The 17322-nt window shown below is 35.2% G+C and overlaps 1 protein-coding gene across 4 annotated transcripts in view; it reads left to right on the top strand.

Moving 5' to 3' along the window:
- Positions 1-3020: 3020 nt before the first annotated feature.
- NUP133 (nucleoporin 133) overlaps positions 3021-17322 on the top strand; it is a 32772-nt gene continuing 18470 nt past the window's right edge. For 2 of the 4 annotated variants that reach the window (XR_009153184.1, XM_058166695.1), the window contains exons 1-12: positions 3021-3315; positions 6695-6813; positions 7932-8035; positions 9019-9126; positions 10794-10925; positions 11098-11268; positions 12618-12773; positions 12852-12922; positions 13805-13952; positions 14621-14765; positions 15219-15376; positions 15537-15628. Coding sequence is in view for 3 of the 4 variants with exons in the window: in XM_058166695.1 (XP_058022678.1) it covers positions 3143-3315; positions 6695-6813; positions 7932-8035; positions 9019-9126; positions 10794-10925; positions 11098-11268; positions 12618-12773; positions 12852-12922; positions 13805-13952; positions 14621-14765; positions 15219-15376; positions 15537-15628 (1577 nt within the window). In the remaining variant the exon portion in view is untranslated. Of the gene's footprint in view, positions 3316-3812; positions 4152-6694; positions 6814-7931; positions 8036-9018; positions 9127-10793; positions 10926-11097; positions 11269-12617; positions 12774-12851; positions 12923-13804; positions 13953-14620; positions 14766-15218; positions 15377-15536; positions 15629-17322 lie in introns of those variants that run through there. The other 2 variants (XM_058166704.1, XM_058166717.1) reach the window with 2 other exon arrangements.

Raw genomic sequence — 17322 nt, 5'->3', positions numbered from 1 at the left:
CATTTCTCAGTTCTGTGGAACATGTGGACATAGCCAAAAAAAACCCTATGTGTGCATTACAGTGCTTATTTCTGATATAGTGAGGTTATTTGGTCTATTAAAAAATAATAATTTACAGAGCAGTTATCTTCTAGCCAAATTAATAAGGCAGTCAATAGGTTTCAGAGCATTCAATTAAACGTTACATTAGGAGTTTGTGTCATGGTTGAAAACCCGCATTGTAGGGTAAAACATAATTTTGGAAATGTTGAAAAGAGATATCCAGAATTTTTTAAAAATGTTTGACAATCTCAACCCACACATCTTAAAACTATAATTTTTGGTTTAAGAAATCAGTTTTCTGCTGTGCATCTACACACAGTACAAACATGCTATCTGCAGAATCAGAAGCATCAAACCATAAGCTCTACCCTCTTTATATGTGGACACACAACACATTGAAAAGATTGATGCAGTTCTTGCCATTTATTTCCACAGACACCTCTTACATTGTGGAAACATCCTTTCCTATCATATTCCCATAACTTTATTCTGGAATAGCCTTTTTTGGAGCTCAGACTCACCCCCTCCTCAAAGTCCTTTAGGACTGAAAAGTTAACTATTCCAGGCAACGTTTCCTTAATTTTATATATTGCACATTTTAAGTTAGTGCAATTTTCTTTTAATTTTGTTGTCACTTATATAGTTGTTTTATGTGAATGGTTTGACTCTCATTGTAGTATTCTTTGTTAGCTGCCAAGAGTCAATCTCAGTGGGATACAAGTCAAACCCAATAACTTTGCCTTCATCTTGTTTCCAGGTCATGGGCAAGATTTTAGTTGTTCTGTTAACTACCGCTTGTTCACTTGTTGAACTTGTGACAGCATTGAATAAGTAGTAGTTGCAACTGGTTGTCCTTCTCACCAGCATAGCATTCCCAGTGTCATGTGAATGTGATCCAGGTACTTGGCAACCAGCCTAAATTTCCAACTGTAGCAGCATCCCACAAGCACACAATTGTTATTTACAACGCTCCCTGCCAATTTCCCAAAAGCAGAGTCCATGGGGAAATCTGTCAGGAAATCAGAAGTTGCAATTATGCAAAGTCTATTAACCAGGGATTGCTGGAATTGCCATTGTTCACGTGACATCATGCTTTACAACCTCACTGCTTAATAGCAAAAATTCTGGTCCCTATTACTATTGTTAACCAAGGACTCCCTGTACTAAAGTAGCTTACTTATTCCAGCGTATAGAGCCATGATGGCGCAGAATGCAGTATTGCAGGCAACTTCCGACTGCCAGCTGCCAACAATTTGGCAGTTTGAGTCTCACCAGCTCAAGGTTGACTGAGCCATCTTCTGAGGTTGGTTAAATGAGGACCCAGATGGTTGGGGGCAATATGCTGACTCTGTAAATCACTTAGAGAGCACTGTGGTATATAAGCCTAAGTGCTATTGCTATTGCTATTTATTTAAAAGCAGGAATCAACGTCTTGGGCACCTGAAGGGCAAATGACAAAATATTCACCACACAAACTTCACCTCCTTTCAAACTTATGCCATGATACTTGCCTGCAGATACTTAAGGGGTGGCATTTACATCAGGAATATCATGACACCTTTCATCATTTTGACATAAGATCCTGCAGATTGCTGCTAAAATATCCAATGTCTCTTTGAACTTTTGCCTTAGCTGGCAATCAGAAAAGTCGGAGTGGCTGGGAAATGAAGCAATAATAATCCAACGGGGACAGAAGACTTTATGCCATTATCCTAGCATCAGGAAAACACATCTGGCCTTCCGAGACAACTGTCTGTCTGATTGTAGAAATGGATCAAATAAAAGAATATATATTGGGAAGGTTTTTTTTATTTCTTTTTGTCACAACAGTATACACAAACAAAATTGTCATAGATAAAACAAAATATTTTGAAGAAAATATATATAAAAAATATAAAAATATATATGTAAAAAATATGCATCAACTATATCAATTTGATATAATGAAGGGAACAATAGGACAGGAACGGTAGGCACTTTTGTGCTCTTATGCACGCCCCTTATAGTTCATGTTCATCTTCTCAGGGTCATCTGTGGGTCCAATCAAGAGCTGACGAAACACCGATTGATACATTATCATAACGTCAGGGACTTACTTAGCCTTAGAATGACTTAGAATAACTTTATCATCACTTTGAATGTACACTAATCATACATTTTAATGCATACATTAAAATGAAATTTCATTGCATACAGCTCTCAAAGGGTCACCATCTCCAATATATGCTATATAAACATGGCAAAATACAAAATTATGCATATACCCCAGAGGTGAGTTTCAACAGGTTCTGACCAGTTCTGGAGAACTGGTAGCGGAAATTTTGAGTAGCTTGGAGAACTAGTAGTAAAAATTTTGACTGGCCCCGCCCCCATCTATTCTCTCCCTCCCAAATCCCAGCTGATTGGGAGGAAATGGGGATTTTGCAGTAGCCTTCCCCTGCCACGCCCACCAAGCCACGCCCATAGAACTGGTAGTAAAAGTTTTTGCAATCCACCACTGATATACCCTATTATATGACACTGGGAAGCAACATAGTTAGTTCGGGTGCATAATTCGGCATGCATAAGAGCATCAGCGTGCCTACCGTCCCTGTCCTAATGTTCCCTTTCATTGTATTCATTTTATGTATTCAATTCATGCTTATATTTATATATATTATCTAATACGTACTCAACAAATAAATAAATATAAACAACATGTGCATGGCGAGGGAGAGCGCGGCACCTGGAAAGCTGCTGCCAGAGTCTCCAGTTTATGCTGTAAAACAGGGGACTCCAACCTTGGCGAGTTTAAGCCTGGCGGACTTCAACTCCCAGAATTCCCCAGCCAGCTTTCCCTGCTCATTACACTGCCGTCCTGCCCACAACAAACAAACACCCACCCACCCAAAAAGAACTTCCCGCTTTTGTGGTTCGATTGGACCAAGCCAAGGGGGCGGGGAAATCTTCAGCCAATCCCGCGCTCGGAGGAAACACGACGTCATTTAGATGCGCCGGTTTTGCTTTACGAGAAAAGAGACAGCAACGGGTCTTGAAAAGCTTGGGATATTTTTTTTTTCAAAAAAATAACGGCTCCTCGGTTTTTCGCACCGAGGCGGCAATGTTTCTTTCCACTCCCTCCTCGCCTCACACACCAGGCGGCGGCGGTGGCTCGGGCCGAAGAAATCTCCGCCCCGGAGGTAAAAAGAGCCAAATGCTGGTGACACCGTCAGTCTCTTCCCCGGCCTTCTTCTCGCCGGCAACGAGGAGACACCTCGGGTCCCTCTCTGCGCGGTGAGTACTCTGCCCCGCCCATCGGAGGGTGGAGCCTAACCGGGCCCTCCTTCCACGCGATTGGTGCGAATGCAAGGAGCGTCTGGGGAGGAAGATGGGGGGTTAATTGTTTTCAGGGGACAAGTGTCATTTTAATAGCAAAAGAGCAAATAAGTGTTCCGGGGTGTGTGTGGTGGGGGTCACAACTCTTGGGGTCGACCCATTTGAGGCGGGAACACCGAAGGCGTTTTTGAAGGAACTTCACTCCCCTGGAAATTATGTGTGGTCCCTTCAAATGCGGTGCTGCTTTCAGAGGAAAGGAAGGATTTAAGATTTTAGAATGGAATAGAATTTTTTTATTGGCCACACAAGGAATTTGTCTTGGTGCATATGCTCTCAGTGTACATAAAAGATACCTTTATCAAATTGCAGCACTTAACAACACTTAATGATAGTCATAAGGTACAACTTTAACACTTAATGATACAACACTTAACACTTACAAATAAGCAATCAGGAAACAATATCAATATAAATCATAAGGATTACCAGCAACAAAGTTACAGTCATACAGTCATAAGTGGAAGGAGATGGGTGATGGGAACGATGAGAAGATTAATAGTAGTGCAGATTTAGTAAATAGTTTGACAGTGTTGAGGGAATTATTTGTTTAGCAGAGTGATGAGTTCGGGGAGGGGGAACTGTTCTTGTGTCTAGTTGTTCTGGAGTGCAGTGCTCTATAGCGTCATTTCGCTGGTAGGAGTTGAAACAGTTTATGTCCAGGATGTGAGAGATCTGTAAATATTTTCACAGCCCTCTTTGATTCATGCAGTATACAGGTCCTCAATGGAAGGCAGGTTGGTAGCAATTGTGGGGGGGGGGTTGGGTTGTTGTTGTTTTTTTGTTGTTTTTTTTGATGTTTTTCTCTTGTAAACTGCAATCTGTCATTCATGAATTGGATGAAGCTCTTTTTAAGCTCCCACTTATATAACAAACAAAAAAATAGTCACATTTTTATTTCTCCAGTGTTGAATACTTCTTTTTCAAAGGGTTAATAAAAATGTACCTTTTATTTCTTGTGTTTAAAAAGTACTGTAAGAAATCTAAGTACCCAAGAAAGAGGGGGTAAGAGTTAAAGATAATTCTATTGATCAGTTTTCATCATATGAGCAATTCTCGTATATGTATTTCTAGTACATAGTGAAACATAACTCTCCAGTTCTGATTTTCAGGCTTATACAATGATAGATCAACCCATTATTTAACAACTTTAAATATAACATTCAGTGTAAAGACCACTATTTTTATGTGCTAAAACTAAAATACTTTTAATCCAGAGTACTTTTGGTCTGGCTGACCTGTCTTTCAGATTTTTTATATGTAGAATATATCTATGGTTTTATGTAGGTCAGCTTCTGAATGCAATAAATGTTTCGAAAAGCTAATAGGTGTTGTGTGTTTGTGTGTCCCATTTCCTGTTCTACTGCAGTGGTGAAAAACATTTAAGGCCTTGAACTAGCATTCCCAGTTAGATCAGGACTAGATAAGCCCATGGTTTGACTCAATGTGAAACGATTTTAAAATTGTTTAATTTGAATTTCTTTTCAGCTTAGTGCCAATGACACTGAAAAGGATTCAGAAGTAAAATTTATTTTGCAGAGTGCAAATTGTAGTGAATTGGATGAAGCTCTTTTTAAGCTCCCACTTATATAACAAACAAAAAAATAGTCACATTTTTATTTCTCCAGTGTTGAATACTTCTTTTTCAAAGGGTTAATAAAAATGTACCTTTTATTTCTTGTGTTTAAAAAGTACTGTAAGAAATTTTAAGTACCCAAGAAAGAGGGGGTAAGAGTTAAAGTTAATGATTATGCTTAATTTTGCATTTAGATCATTTTATTCAATAGAAAATAAATAGAAAATTCTATAGTGAAAAACAGTACATGGAAGTAAAAAGAACATAAAAATTATAATGATGCTTTCTGACTTAACTTTCTTTTTTCCTACATAATCACTTGCAAATTTTCCAATATTGCACTCATATTAACCTTGATTACTAATCATGCTGTTTTTTCAACAATGATGTGGAGAAATGTATTTTGGCAGTGATCAAGCTAGTTACATTTTCAAGTATATATGACTCTTGCTTTATCTGTGATTAACAATACTCCCTGACTTTAAGCTTTGCCTGATCTTTCTTCTCAACTTGATTACAAATGTTTCAATGTTTACCAAATATCAACAATTTGGGAATGGGAATAGACAAGAGCAGTACTCAGTTTCTAAGAGGAAAAACAAAGTCCAGTTACCTTTTAAAAAAGCCCCTAACAGAAATGTTTTTGTTAATTATAAGAAAGGTGAAGGAAAATTAATAGAAATGAAATAAAATATTAAAAGCAAATGTCTTTGTATGATTTGATAAAAGCACAATCTATAGTTAGTCCTCAATTTATGACCACAACAGGAACTAGAATCTTAATTGTTGAGCAAAGTGGTCGTTAAGTGAAACACCACGAATGGTTTGTCCAATGACTGCAATCCCAGCACTTCTGTTTGCAGTTGTAAGTGATCTTGCAGGTTGTTAAGTGGACGGAGCGATAGATAGGAGTGCAAGGGTGCTGCCTTAGGGAGGTGAGGAGCCTTGGGAGGTTTAGCACAGGTTGTACATGAGTCTGCCCCAGCCTAGCCCCAAAATGCAACAATTGGAGGCAGTACCAAGGCTGGGTCTGAAGTAGAGGCTGGGGCCTTCAGCAGTCTCATCCAACTGCCATTGCTTCCAGGCTTCAACTTCAGTCCTAGCACTGCTGTTACTGAGAAATGCTGCCTCACATTGTCCTCCAAGACATGAGCCTTGGAGAATGGTGTGACTACCACTGCCTCCAACACCACCTCAGGATCTGCAATGCACCACTCATTTTCAACTGAGGCCCAAGCAGCCTATTGAAGGCAGCTCCTGGTCAATGCCAGACCTTCTTTTTCGATGCCACCTCATGCTATTCCCCAAGGCTTTCATAATTGGGAGAATGGACTAATGAAGGATTGCACAGTTTGTGGAATGAGGCTTCCAAAGGCGTATGAGAACAGACTGCATTCTCACAAGTCCTTCAGAAGCCTCATTCTCTCAACTCACACAAGGTTTGGGAAATGCAGCTTCCGAAGCATGCAAAGCACCATGGGAATCCTGCATCAGCCATGATGTTCAACACAATTCCATTCAGTGCCATTGTAATTTTAAGTGGCCAGTGAATAAATGGTTATAAGTTGAGGACCACCTGTATGCAATTTGTTTTGACTTCAACTATTGGATAGCTAAAGAATTCATGCAGTGATGACTGCAAGTAAGAAAAATTAAATCAATGCTATTAATTTCATTATTAAATCATTATTTTTTTCTGCTTAGGTGTACACCTACAAAGGTTGTACATCATCCAACAGGAAGTGAAACTATCAATTATGATGTAAAAAAGTTTGGTTCACCTTTGCCAGTAAAAGTTGTAGAGGCTTTGAGAATGGCTGATGGTAAGTTTTTTTTAATTTGATCATACAAAATTAATGAGAATTATGTAATGGAAAAAAATAGAATTTATTTATTTATTTATTTATTTAAATTTTTATACCGCCCTTCTCCCGAAGGACTCAGGGCGGTGTACAGCCAAAAATAAAAACAGCAAGTATACAAAGTTAAAATATCAATTTAAAATACCTATTCAATAGTGGCCGAATTAAAACCGTCAGATTGACCTAACCTAAAATACCCCATATAAAATTACAAAGGATTAAAACTTTAAAATTTGGAATTTAAAAAATCAGTCAGTCCAGTCCCGCTTGAATAAATAAGTGAGTTTTTAATTTAATTAGAATATGAAATAGCATTATTTTTGCTAGTATCTGTAAATTAGCAAGATAGCAATGATGCTGTTTAAGAACTTATAAAATAAAAATGATTCAAACTGTTCTGAGTGGTTTGCATTTCTTCTTGAAGCAAAAATACTTGGCTTGGAAGCCATAACTCATTATTTCTATCTGACGCTCAAATAATTATATACATGAAAGTATCTTCTATCAGCTCTACTTAATTATTTCTAGTAACTGAGAAGTGTCAGCAGTTACAGATAATCCTCAGGTTATAACAGCAATTGAAATTTCCATCACTAAGTGATGTAGTTGGAATTGCTTACAACAGCAATTGGGACTGGAGTTTCAGTCACATAGCCATGGCCATTCTGGCAGTCCCAGTGTTGTAATCATGAGCCTGGCATCCAAGCAATCAGCCATGACCCTGTAACCAATAGCTGCAACTTTGTGGACTGGTTGTAAGTCCCTCTCATTCACTGCCATTGTAATTTTGAACGGTCACTGAATAAGTGGTCATAACCTGAGGACTATGTGTATAAAATAGAATCAAATTATTTTATGAAGTTGACCAGATAATTGTATCCGTTTTATGAGATTGTCACTTTTTGTCAATTTTTCCCTGCTCTTAACATTACTTATTGTCAAAAACTTATATGTCAAATGAAATTCTTTTTTCCCTGTGAACTACTTACGGATTTGGGCCATCCTCAGAGAGGAAGGCAAGCTTGGATTTTATTTAATTTATACTTATCATTTATTTTGGAATCTATTATTTATTATAGCTGAAGATGATTTGAGTATGCTGCTAGATGAAAGTGGATGGGCTTGGCTAGTCCATAAAGATAGACTAATTATTTGGAAGATTGGTCAATCATCAGTTGCTAAGGTAAAGTAATAGCAAATTGGAATGTATTGAAACAGGCTTAGTTATAATGATGTATATATTCAAAATAAAATGAACTGCCTCAAATCAGCAGCATTTTCTGGACTCTTGTTTATGTGAAGTTGGAATACATCTATACTGAACACGTTCTGTAACATTTAGACTTTATATTAATGAGGAAAGTGGGTCACTTTGTTCCTCGATGTTCTGTTTTTCCCTCCTAGAATGAGGCAATCTGAAAACTTTTAAGGGTGTGTCATATTTGGGGATGAAATTGAATGGAAACAAACCACATCAATCTGCAAATAATAATTTTATATTGGATAGCTGATCATAAAAGTGAATAGCTCTTCCTATAAGTTGCTATTTGATCTAGCCTCAGTAAATTTTTATTAACTTGTGCATTATAAAAGAAAAGTAATTATATAGGTTTAACTATTCTTAATTGAAAAAAGTCTTTGTGATTCTACCAAATAAGGGTGTAATTGGCATCAGTGAGTTGAGAAAAAATATTCTGCTTGTAATATTCTTTTTAAAATTGAATTTTTAAAAAAAAATCTTTAAAAAGTGGAACAAGAAAGATCCATATTTAATTGTTAGACTCTACTGAGAATTATTTTGTAATAAAAAACTTTCATCCAATAAAGTTCTCATATACCATTTATAGATTTATTTGTAGTGCTAGGCAGGTAATATTTCAAATTATTCTCTATCCATTATTGTTGGGGGATTTTGCACATTGTTCACATTATTTAAAAAATTAAGTTTTAATGCTGCAGTTCTTTGACAATATATCTTTGTTAAACACTGAGCTCAATTTAGAATACATTATCTTTTTTAAAATATATTTGTCAGCTTTTTAGGGAAAAAATAACTGAGAGTTGACCAAACTTTTCTTTTATTCAAAGCAAGAAATATTATAGCTGACTAATACAAACACAGAATACTAAATTAAAGAGTATATATGTGTACTTTTTGTGTTACAGTGTTCTATATGCAAAGAACTTCAGTTGCCACCAAGTGACTATATTTGGACTGCACATCTGGTAGCAGTATGCTGCCTTAATGTTCCTGGTGAAGCATCTTCTTTACAGGTTAGGAATATTTAAATATCTTTTGAAGACATTATTATACATTCAATTTATGTCATTTTCATGCTCCATTTGGAAATTATATCGGTACTTACCGTGCAGTCAGTATACCACACATCTTTAAATATGATTTTAAATAAAAGGCTGGGGAATTTCTGTGTTTAATATAACAACACAAATTTAAAAAATAAGCTTTAATAACTATTGATTTATTGCATTGTCAGGGGTGAAATGCTCCTGGTTCGGAATGGATCAGCCCATCCGGTAGTGATGGTGGCGGATGGTTTGGAGAACCAGTAGCAAAAATCCCTGGCTCCCCCACTCGTGCCCACTCAATGCCCAGTCGCCCACTTCCCCGCTTGCTGCTTCTTTTAAAAAATGCTTTTAAAAGGTTAAAAAAAATGCTCTGATGATCACAGCTGAGCCACATGATCGTAAGAGCCTTTTTTTTTACTTTTAAAAGCATTTTTTACAACCTATTCGGCTGAATAGGTTGTTAAAAAAATGCTTTTAAAAGTAAGAAAAAAGCTTGTGTGCCACAGCTGATCACACACACCCCACGCGCTGTTCTACTTACCCCATGCCTCCTTTTGGCATGCACTGCACGCGTGCATACCTTGCATTTGCTGCGCACTGTGCATGCATGTGCAGCCAGCAAACCGGTAGTAAACAGGTTCAGATTTCACCACTACATTAAGTACTGTTCAAAATTCTTCCTCACGGTAATGTTATAGTTGAAAACATAATTGTATCAGTACATATTTACTGAAATCTGAGGCAATTGTTTGCAGGGCAGGAATGTTTGTCTAATATATGTTCATTGAATTAAGGCAATTTGCTAATTATAAGTGCTGAAATCACTGAGGTGTACTTCTGATTGCTTTAGAAGTATTCATTATCCAGCTATAGAAATCAATTAAATTTATTTATTTAACTATCTTATATCCTGTCTATCTTACTATATATAAATAAACAATGTCAGAGTGATTCAGAGCACTATTTTAGAGAATTAAAATAGTCATCCTTTTATGTTATTTCTGATGCTATAAAATTATGTCCTAGGGTGAGTATTAAAACATTCTTATTCTGAGATGCAAATGAGATATTAGGATTAAATTAAGAAAGACTTCAATTCATACTAATCCTTTAATAATCATTCCACTTTCCTTTTTTCTTTAAATTTGTCTTTTTATTCTATAATAATATTTAATAAAAACTTTAAAAATATTCTATTTTGGCTGCTTAAATCACTAAATTAAAAAATCTATTTTTGTATCTTCTCTCCTAGGAAGGCAGGGGGCATTTTAGCTAATTACTCAAATCACTTCGTTTTGCTCATTTTCATTGACTTTTTTCATAGAGGAAAACTTCTTTGGTTTATTATCTCTGTAAAGTTGTAGTTTGTAATCCACCTAAAATCTGTATTTCTACATTTAAAAAACTATTTAGATCCAATGGAGGATAATATATTGTAAAATCTCTGTTAAGAAACACTGCAACAGAGATATAAATTTATGCCTGACAAGTTTATAATTCTCAGCAGACTAGAAATTCATTTTTTCTTACATTTTTCTTACTACAACAGACTTAGACTTTGAGACTCTAGACTGATGTGAACACTAAATAATTAATAGAATTAACGTGAATATCTATATTTTTATATTTGCAAGTCCCTTGTGGTAATGGCGGCCACTCGTGAAGGAACAATACGTTACTGGCCCAGTCTTGTGCACGAAAGTTCCTATACTGAGACGAATATGGATTTTGGCGGTGCTCTTTATAATTTTCTTACAGCTGTAAAGGTACATTAAAGATGCTTTATGACAACTTAGTAAAAGCTCTGAAATCTATTTTTTCACTATTTATATATAAAATGAAATAGAATTATAATTTTGAAGTTGGTTAGCTAGTCTGTTTTTAAAAACAAAATATCATTACAGGTTTTCCAAAAAACTGAACTGAACTTTCTTTTAGGGTGGAAGCTTTATTTTATCCTCAGCAAGGAGTCAGTTTATCCGACTTACACCTGATAGCAGTGGCAAGATTTACCAACATGGCTTAGCTCAAGGACAAGGCATGTTTTCTGGAATAGGTAGAAAAGTTTCTTCACTCCTTGGGATTCTGTCACCTAGTAACGATGAAGAAGTAAGTCTTAAAAATAAAGATATTTTAATTCTAATGCTGATTTTTTATTTTCCTATTTCTCTCACACAAAAGGAATGCTTTACAACAGAACTCAGTGCAGACAGATTCCCTAGAACAGTTGGTAGACAACTATAGGCAGCTTTTGCCTCTCCAACTAAATTTGTATTTAGTTCCTTAAAACCTCAAAATCCCCAACCGAAATGCAGCAGCAAAATGGCCTAATGCTAGTATTTTGATTAGTATTTTTGGTTCAAAATTAAGGCTGAGAAGAAAAAACTGTATGCCAAAGTGTTTGGTTCCTATTCCCAAAGGTTGTTTCTTTGAACCAACTCAGGTTTTGTAGGGTTGTTTAAAGGTGGAGAGATAGTGGGAAATCTTGGGAAGCAAACCTTCTATGAACAAACCTCATCCCTTCTTCCACCTCCTTAAAGGCACTAGGAAAAGTAATAAGGGATAATTTTTCTGATTAGGAAGCTTAAGGATGGGAATATAACAGTTTTTCTCTAAAAGACCTTCTTCTAATTCCAGTTTATAAAGCCCAGGGGCAAAGGGTAGAATCAGAAAAAGGGTAAAAAGACGCCCACTCCTACTAATTCTAGTGATGTCACAGTATCATTGGATTTTGAAGTTCAGAAGCTAAGTTGTGAGCCTAGTTTTTCAAATGATAACTATTACTGCTTTAGAAAGTTTAGAGATTCAAATTGCAGTCATTAGCAAGGCAGCCAATTGGGCGCCTTTCTTAATGACTGCAATGACTTACCAAAATTAAAGGTTCAATTTTGGTTGTAAGTCAAGGACTACCAGTAACAGACCACCTCTGTCTTCAACTGCCTGTTCTTCCCTCTTCTATGAGTTATTGGGAGGTGGACAGCTGTCAGGATCTAAACTGATCAGTTGCTGCTGTTTTTGAAATCAGTCTATAAATTCAATGGTTTTATAGTACCAGTTTTATTTAAATTCTAGCTTTAAAAGCATCCCTCGATATGCTGATGTATATGAGAGTTGTGAATTAAACTTTGGATTTTCTAGAAATGAGCTCTATTTAATCACATATACTTGCAGATTTCTTCTACAGAGAGTACTTCTGATTTTTGATACCATATTTTCCCAGTATTTGCATTGTATTTTAAGACAATTTTGATTGATGTCTAGAATATATTGCAAGTTTGACAGAATAACTTTGCAATATTCTCATATTTGTGTTGTTTTTGAATTTTATCCTTGTTTCTGTGCTATATTTGTCTTTTTTGTGAGTGTGGAATTTAAGCTTTTCTGTTTTCTTAACAAACTTCCAACAGAGAACTGCAATATATTAAGCACAGATATTTTATCCCTAATTTATATCTTAGCTTTCTAGTGTTCTTTGGGATGAAGATGACTCAAGATTTTATGCCATGACCAACTCAAATCTTTATAAATGGGAAATAGAAGACAATGCAGAACGTCAAGTTCTCAGCTGGGATATAAACAGAGTACTTAAAGAAAATATCATGGAATCAATATGGGTAAGAAGCAATATGTGTAACATAATAATATATAGTTTTCTTATATCTAGCATTTTTAACAATCTATTATTTGTACAGGGCTCAGAAAGCAATTACGGAGACATTAAAGAAGATATTAATGTGGAATATTTGGATTTGCAGCAAAATTGGTAAGATCCTATTTAGAAAGTGAGCTGTATTACAGATTCATATTTCTAGTAGTATTACTAATTCAGACACTGTTCTAATCAAGATATTATCTCCTTATCCACACAATCAGGAAAATATAATTTAACCAAAGAAAATAATTAAAACACACAGGAGTAAAGACTATTTAATTGGTTAAGCAAGAGTGAAAAAATCCTTCAGTGGTCTTGTGATATTTCTTTATTTAAGCTGCTGGGGAATTTTGGGCCAGTCATTTTCTCTCAGCCCATCCACCTCATAGGGTTGTTATGAAGAAAATAGGAGAAAGAAATATTATGTATGCTCATTGCCTTGAGCTACTTATAAAATAATAAAATCCGAATAAAAGAAAAAACTAAATAAAATAAATATTTTGGGCCAGTCATTTTCTCGCAGCCCATCCATCTCACAAAGTTGTTATGAGGGAAATAGGAGGAGAAAGAAATATTATGTACGTTCACTGCCTTGAGCTACTTATATAGTAATAAAATATAAAAGAAAAATCTAAATAAAATAAATATTTTATTTATATAGGCACCCATCTCATATATGATTCTAAGAGGCTTACAATGAAATAGAATTTAAAAAAACAAAATATGTAACATAAAATTAAATTTAAGATATAGTATCTGAGCTTCATAAAATAACTATCAGCAAAGCCAAGAAACAAATTCTATCATACTTAAATAGATAAAATACAAACTTATATACAATATAATAGGGCTTATATACCATGTAAAAATCTTAAGATAATTTTTTTAAGTCAAGCAAAAAGCTTAATATATATTTGAAAAATTACTGTTTCATTATCTGATATTTCTGAACAGCAATTTGTAATTATAATAATTGTGTTTTCCAATGAGTAGTGATGGACTAGTTATTTTGGCTGCAGCCTGGCATCTTGGTGACACTCCCTGCCTTGTTTACTATACTTTGATAACTGTAGAAGATAATGGTTATCCCACATCTGATAACATGATTGTAGAGGTCACGCAATATAACCCACCTTTTCAGGTAATTGGCATTATGTTTAAATGTTTTTTTGATACTTCTGATTTTAAACATGCTTATAGAATATCATTTCAAGTGATTGATTGTGAGGGTGAAAAAACTGTTTGCTTGAACTATATCCATAGAAACATGCTTTTGTACTTCCTGTCTAGTTGCCTTTTGTCTTGTAATGTTTCTTCAGTGAATTTTGAATAAGTAAAGATTAAAAAAAATAGAACCAGTAAATACTTTAATTTACTTTAGAAAAAGAAACTGATGCTACAAGTCTTTGGAAATTGAACTTTGGATAGTTCAGTTTTGGAAATTGAGAATCCTGGTTATATATGTACTGGTATATACTACAAAATAATTAATATATCAGATTAGATTAAATGTGATCTAAAAAAGGATTTATCATCAGTCTATTCTATACACATTAGCAAAAAATATATGTGTGTATCAGTAAGATTATACAACTGAAAAAAATGTAACAGTGGCATATCATTATGAAAAACTATAGGAATGTAATCTATAATTGATTCCTTTCCAGGTATCAAGGCATCAACTGTATTAATATTGTTATAATTTTGTATGTATGCCAGCCCTTCCTAGAAGATAGTATTGCTGCTCTTAATAATGCTTCATTTCTAAATATAGTTATTTCTTGTAATATTTAATGCCGTATTTTTCAGCCTGAAGAACCAATGTGTCATTTAATAGTCCCAGATTTTTCCAGCCATTTTGCCTGTCTTTATACTGAAAATGAGGTATTTGCTTGTTCAACCGGAACAGGAAGAACCTCTTTGCCACAGGAGAAAATTATTTTCAGTGCCCAGGGTGAGAATCTTAACAAACATAAACTGTTTAACACAAACTAATGAAACTGTTCAGTCTTTCTCCAGACCTGCAGCAAAGATTCTTGTTCCCTTTACCATTGATTAGTGATTAAGTTTTGGAGTAATTATGAAATTTAAAAATAAAACTTGTTGCATTACTGATTGATTCTTATGGGTATAGATTTTTCTTTGACTAGTTTATCAAAGGTTGTAGCTCTCACATTAACCATAATTCTGGAGATTTGTTCCTTGTCATAATCATTGCTTGAAAATCCAGTGACAATTGAAAATCAAGGAATACTCAAACAGGGAGTCTCTGTTCTTTCAAGTACTACTTTCTACTTCAATTCAAGTAGAATTACTTGCCATCCAAAACATATTGAACCTTGGTCAAAATGATGTCGATGATGTCTGTCCTTTTCTTTTCTCTCTCTCTCTCTTTTTTGTATTTTAGGTGATAAAATTTTAGGAGCAGGTTGTTCTGCTCAATTACCCATATTTTTTGTTCAGAAAAGTGGACTTGTAACTATATGTTCCAAGGAAACCACTTCTTTACTTCCTGAAGACATTGAGGATTCTTTAGCCTGTTCTGTAGCTGAGCCCAATGATGAGGTAATAACCAATTGGAACCTTGAAAGAGAAGAGGGTTAAGTATTGCCTGGCATTTAATTCCCTTAGAATCTTTTGCCAGACATAATTATTTTTAATTGGGGGTTTTGTTGTAGTTGAATAATGCTTCAACTTACATTTTTCCCCTCCTTTTCTCTTCTAGAGCGTTGGTTTTGATGCCTCTTCTAGAATGGATATTGTAGCTCAAGAAGATAAAACTAAAATTTTAAAATCTTCTTTTTTGCAGTTTTGCAGGTACTAAACAGATACTATATTAAATAAATCATCAGTGGTGTAAGGAGAATTTTAATAATGCCTTTTATTGAGTTTTCTGTACATTTAAAAAGTCAATCAGGAAATCTATTGTTTATGAGTGGTGAATTCAAAATTCAAGATTTATGTTCTAACTAGAAAACCCATGACTCAATGGGTCATTGTTTCAAAAATATTTCCTTACCTAAATAAACAGAATGACCAAGGCCAAAGATCAGTGGAAGCAGGAGCGATTTCTGACTTCCTGCCAGCTTGATCAGAGCTGACCAGTCTGTAGCAGCCCATAGTAGGATCTGTCTATCCAGCTTCTGGACAGCTAGGACAGGACGGGTCTACCTGATCTCTATCCCAAAGGAGGACCCAGTCTACCCAATCTCTAGAGGGCTAAAGCGGGGCTGGTTTACTGAACCTCTGGATGGTAGCACTAAAATGACTACAAATTTGTCAAATTTCAATCCCATGGGATCATGACTCCTGGATTTTGGATTCATTCTGAAAATTAGCTCATCTGAAGTACCTTGATTGAAAAATTGTTGCTCTGTGATACATTGTTTCACCCAGTTAAAAGTTACAGACACAGTAATTTTAGTAGTACATAGATTGGTTGCATTCTCAAAACCTTAATGTATTGCATATAAAGTAATAAAGGCAAAATCCCATTTTGGGGAGATAGCCTGTATTGTATAGGATTTCTTAATCTTGCTGCCACCAACAAACCCTTTTCTTCATGTCTTTGAATTAACATGACTAAGTGGGGAAAGTACAGAATAGGCTGACACAATCACTTTCCTAACATTCAAAGAAACTAATGAACTTTTATTGAATAACTTAAAATGGATGGTAACTAGGTTCACTTAACATTACAACTTATTTGTAATCTGTCAATATTTGCCTTTTTTGCCACTAGCTATATTCTTAATCTGCCGCCTTCACAGGTAGAGATTTTCCTTAGATAGGAGTTCAAGCATCCTTCAGATTCCTCCTCCTACCCACACCATCCAAATTCTGTCTTCAATTTCTTTTCTCTCTTGAATATTCTGGGAGGTATTGTATATTGCTAGGCTTTTATTGGCAGCTCCATGAGTCAATTATCACATTCTTCCCTCCTAGCCCAAGCGTACCCTCATATAAACAAGATATGTCTGAGTATTGAAGATGACATTTTAGAGCTTTATTTTACAGAAATATTTTACAGAAATAATGTTATTCCATATATTTACAGGATATGTTCCATAGGGTTAAACTGCTGAGAAGTTTATAGTTATTCCAATTCCCAGGGGCTCTCACTTGCAGAGTAGGGAAAAGAGGAATTGCCACTGTTTTGACATCTACATTTTTGTAGTAGGCCCTTGCTTTCGGTGTCGCCATCAATTTTTCCTTTGTGTAGACTTCAGAAGTTTATTTCTAAACTATTGCTATTCATTTTGACTTACTTTTGGCTTAGTCATCAGTTTTCACCTTCTGCCTTCTAACCATCTCAAACTAAACAAAAACATATTCTAATAGGAATGAGCACCCATTCTGAACTTGATGAATAAAATAAGGAAGATCACATCACCTGGAATTTTTCCATCTGTGCAAAAATGTTTCCTGTATTTGTCGTTCTGAATTACATTCTGAATGTGTTCTTTATAAAGCTCTCAACAAGTGTCCTACATGTTAAAGAATTCATAAAC

The sequence above is a fragment of the Ahaetulla prasina genome, chromosome 1 (genome assembly GCF_028640845.1).
Source record: "Ahaetulla prasina isolate Xishuangbanna chromosome 1, ASM2864084v1, whole genome shotgun sequence".
NCBI classification, from domain to species: domain Eukaryota; kingdom Metazoa; phylum Chordata; class Lepidosauria; order Squamata; family Colubridae; genus Ahaetulla; species Ahaetulla prasina.
The sequence above is the reverse complement of the archived record's forward strand: the minus strand, read 5'-3'. Positions and strand labels throughout refer to the sequence as shown.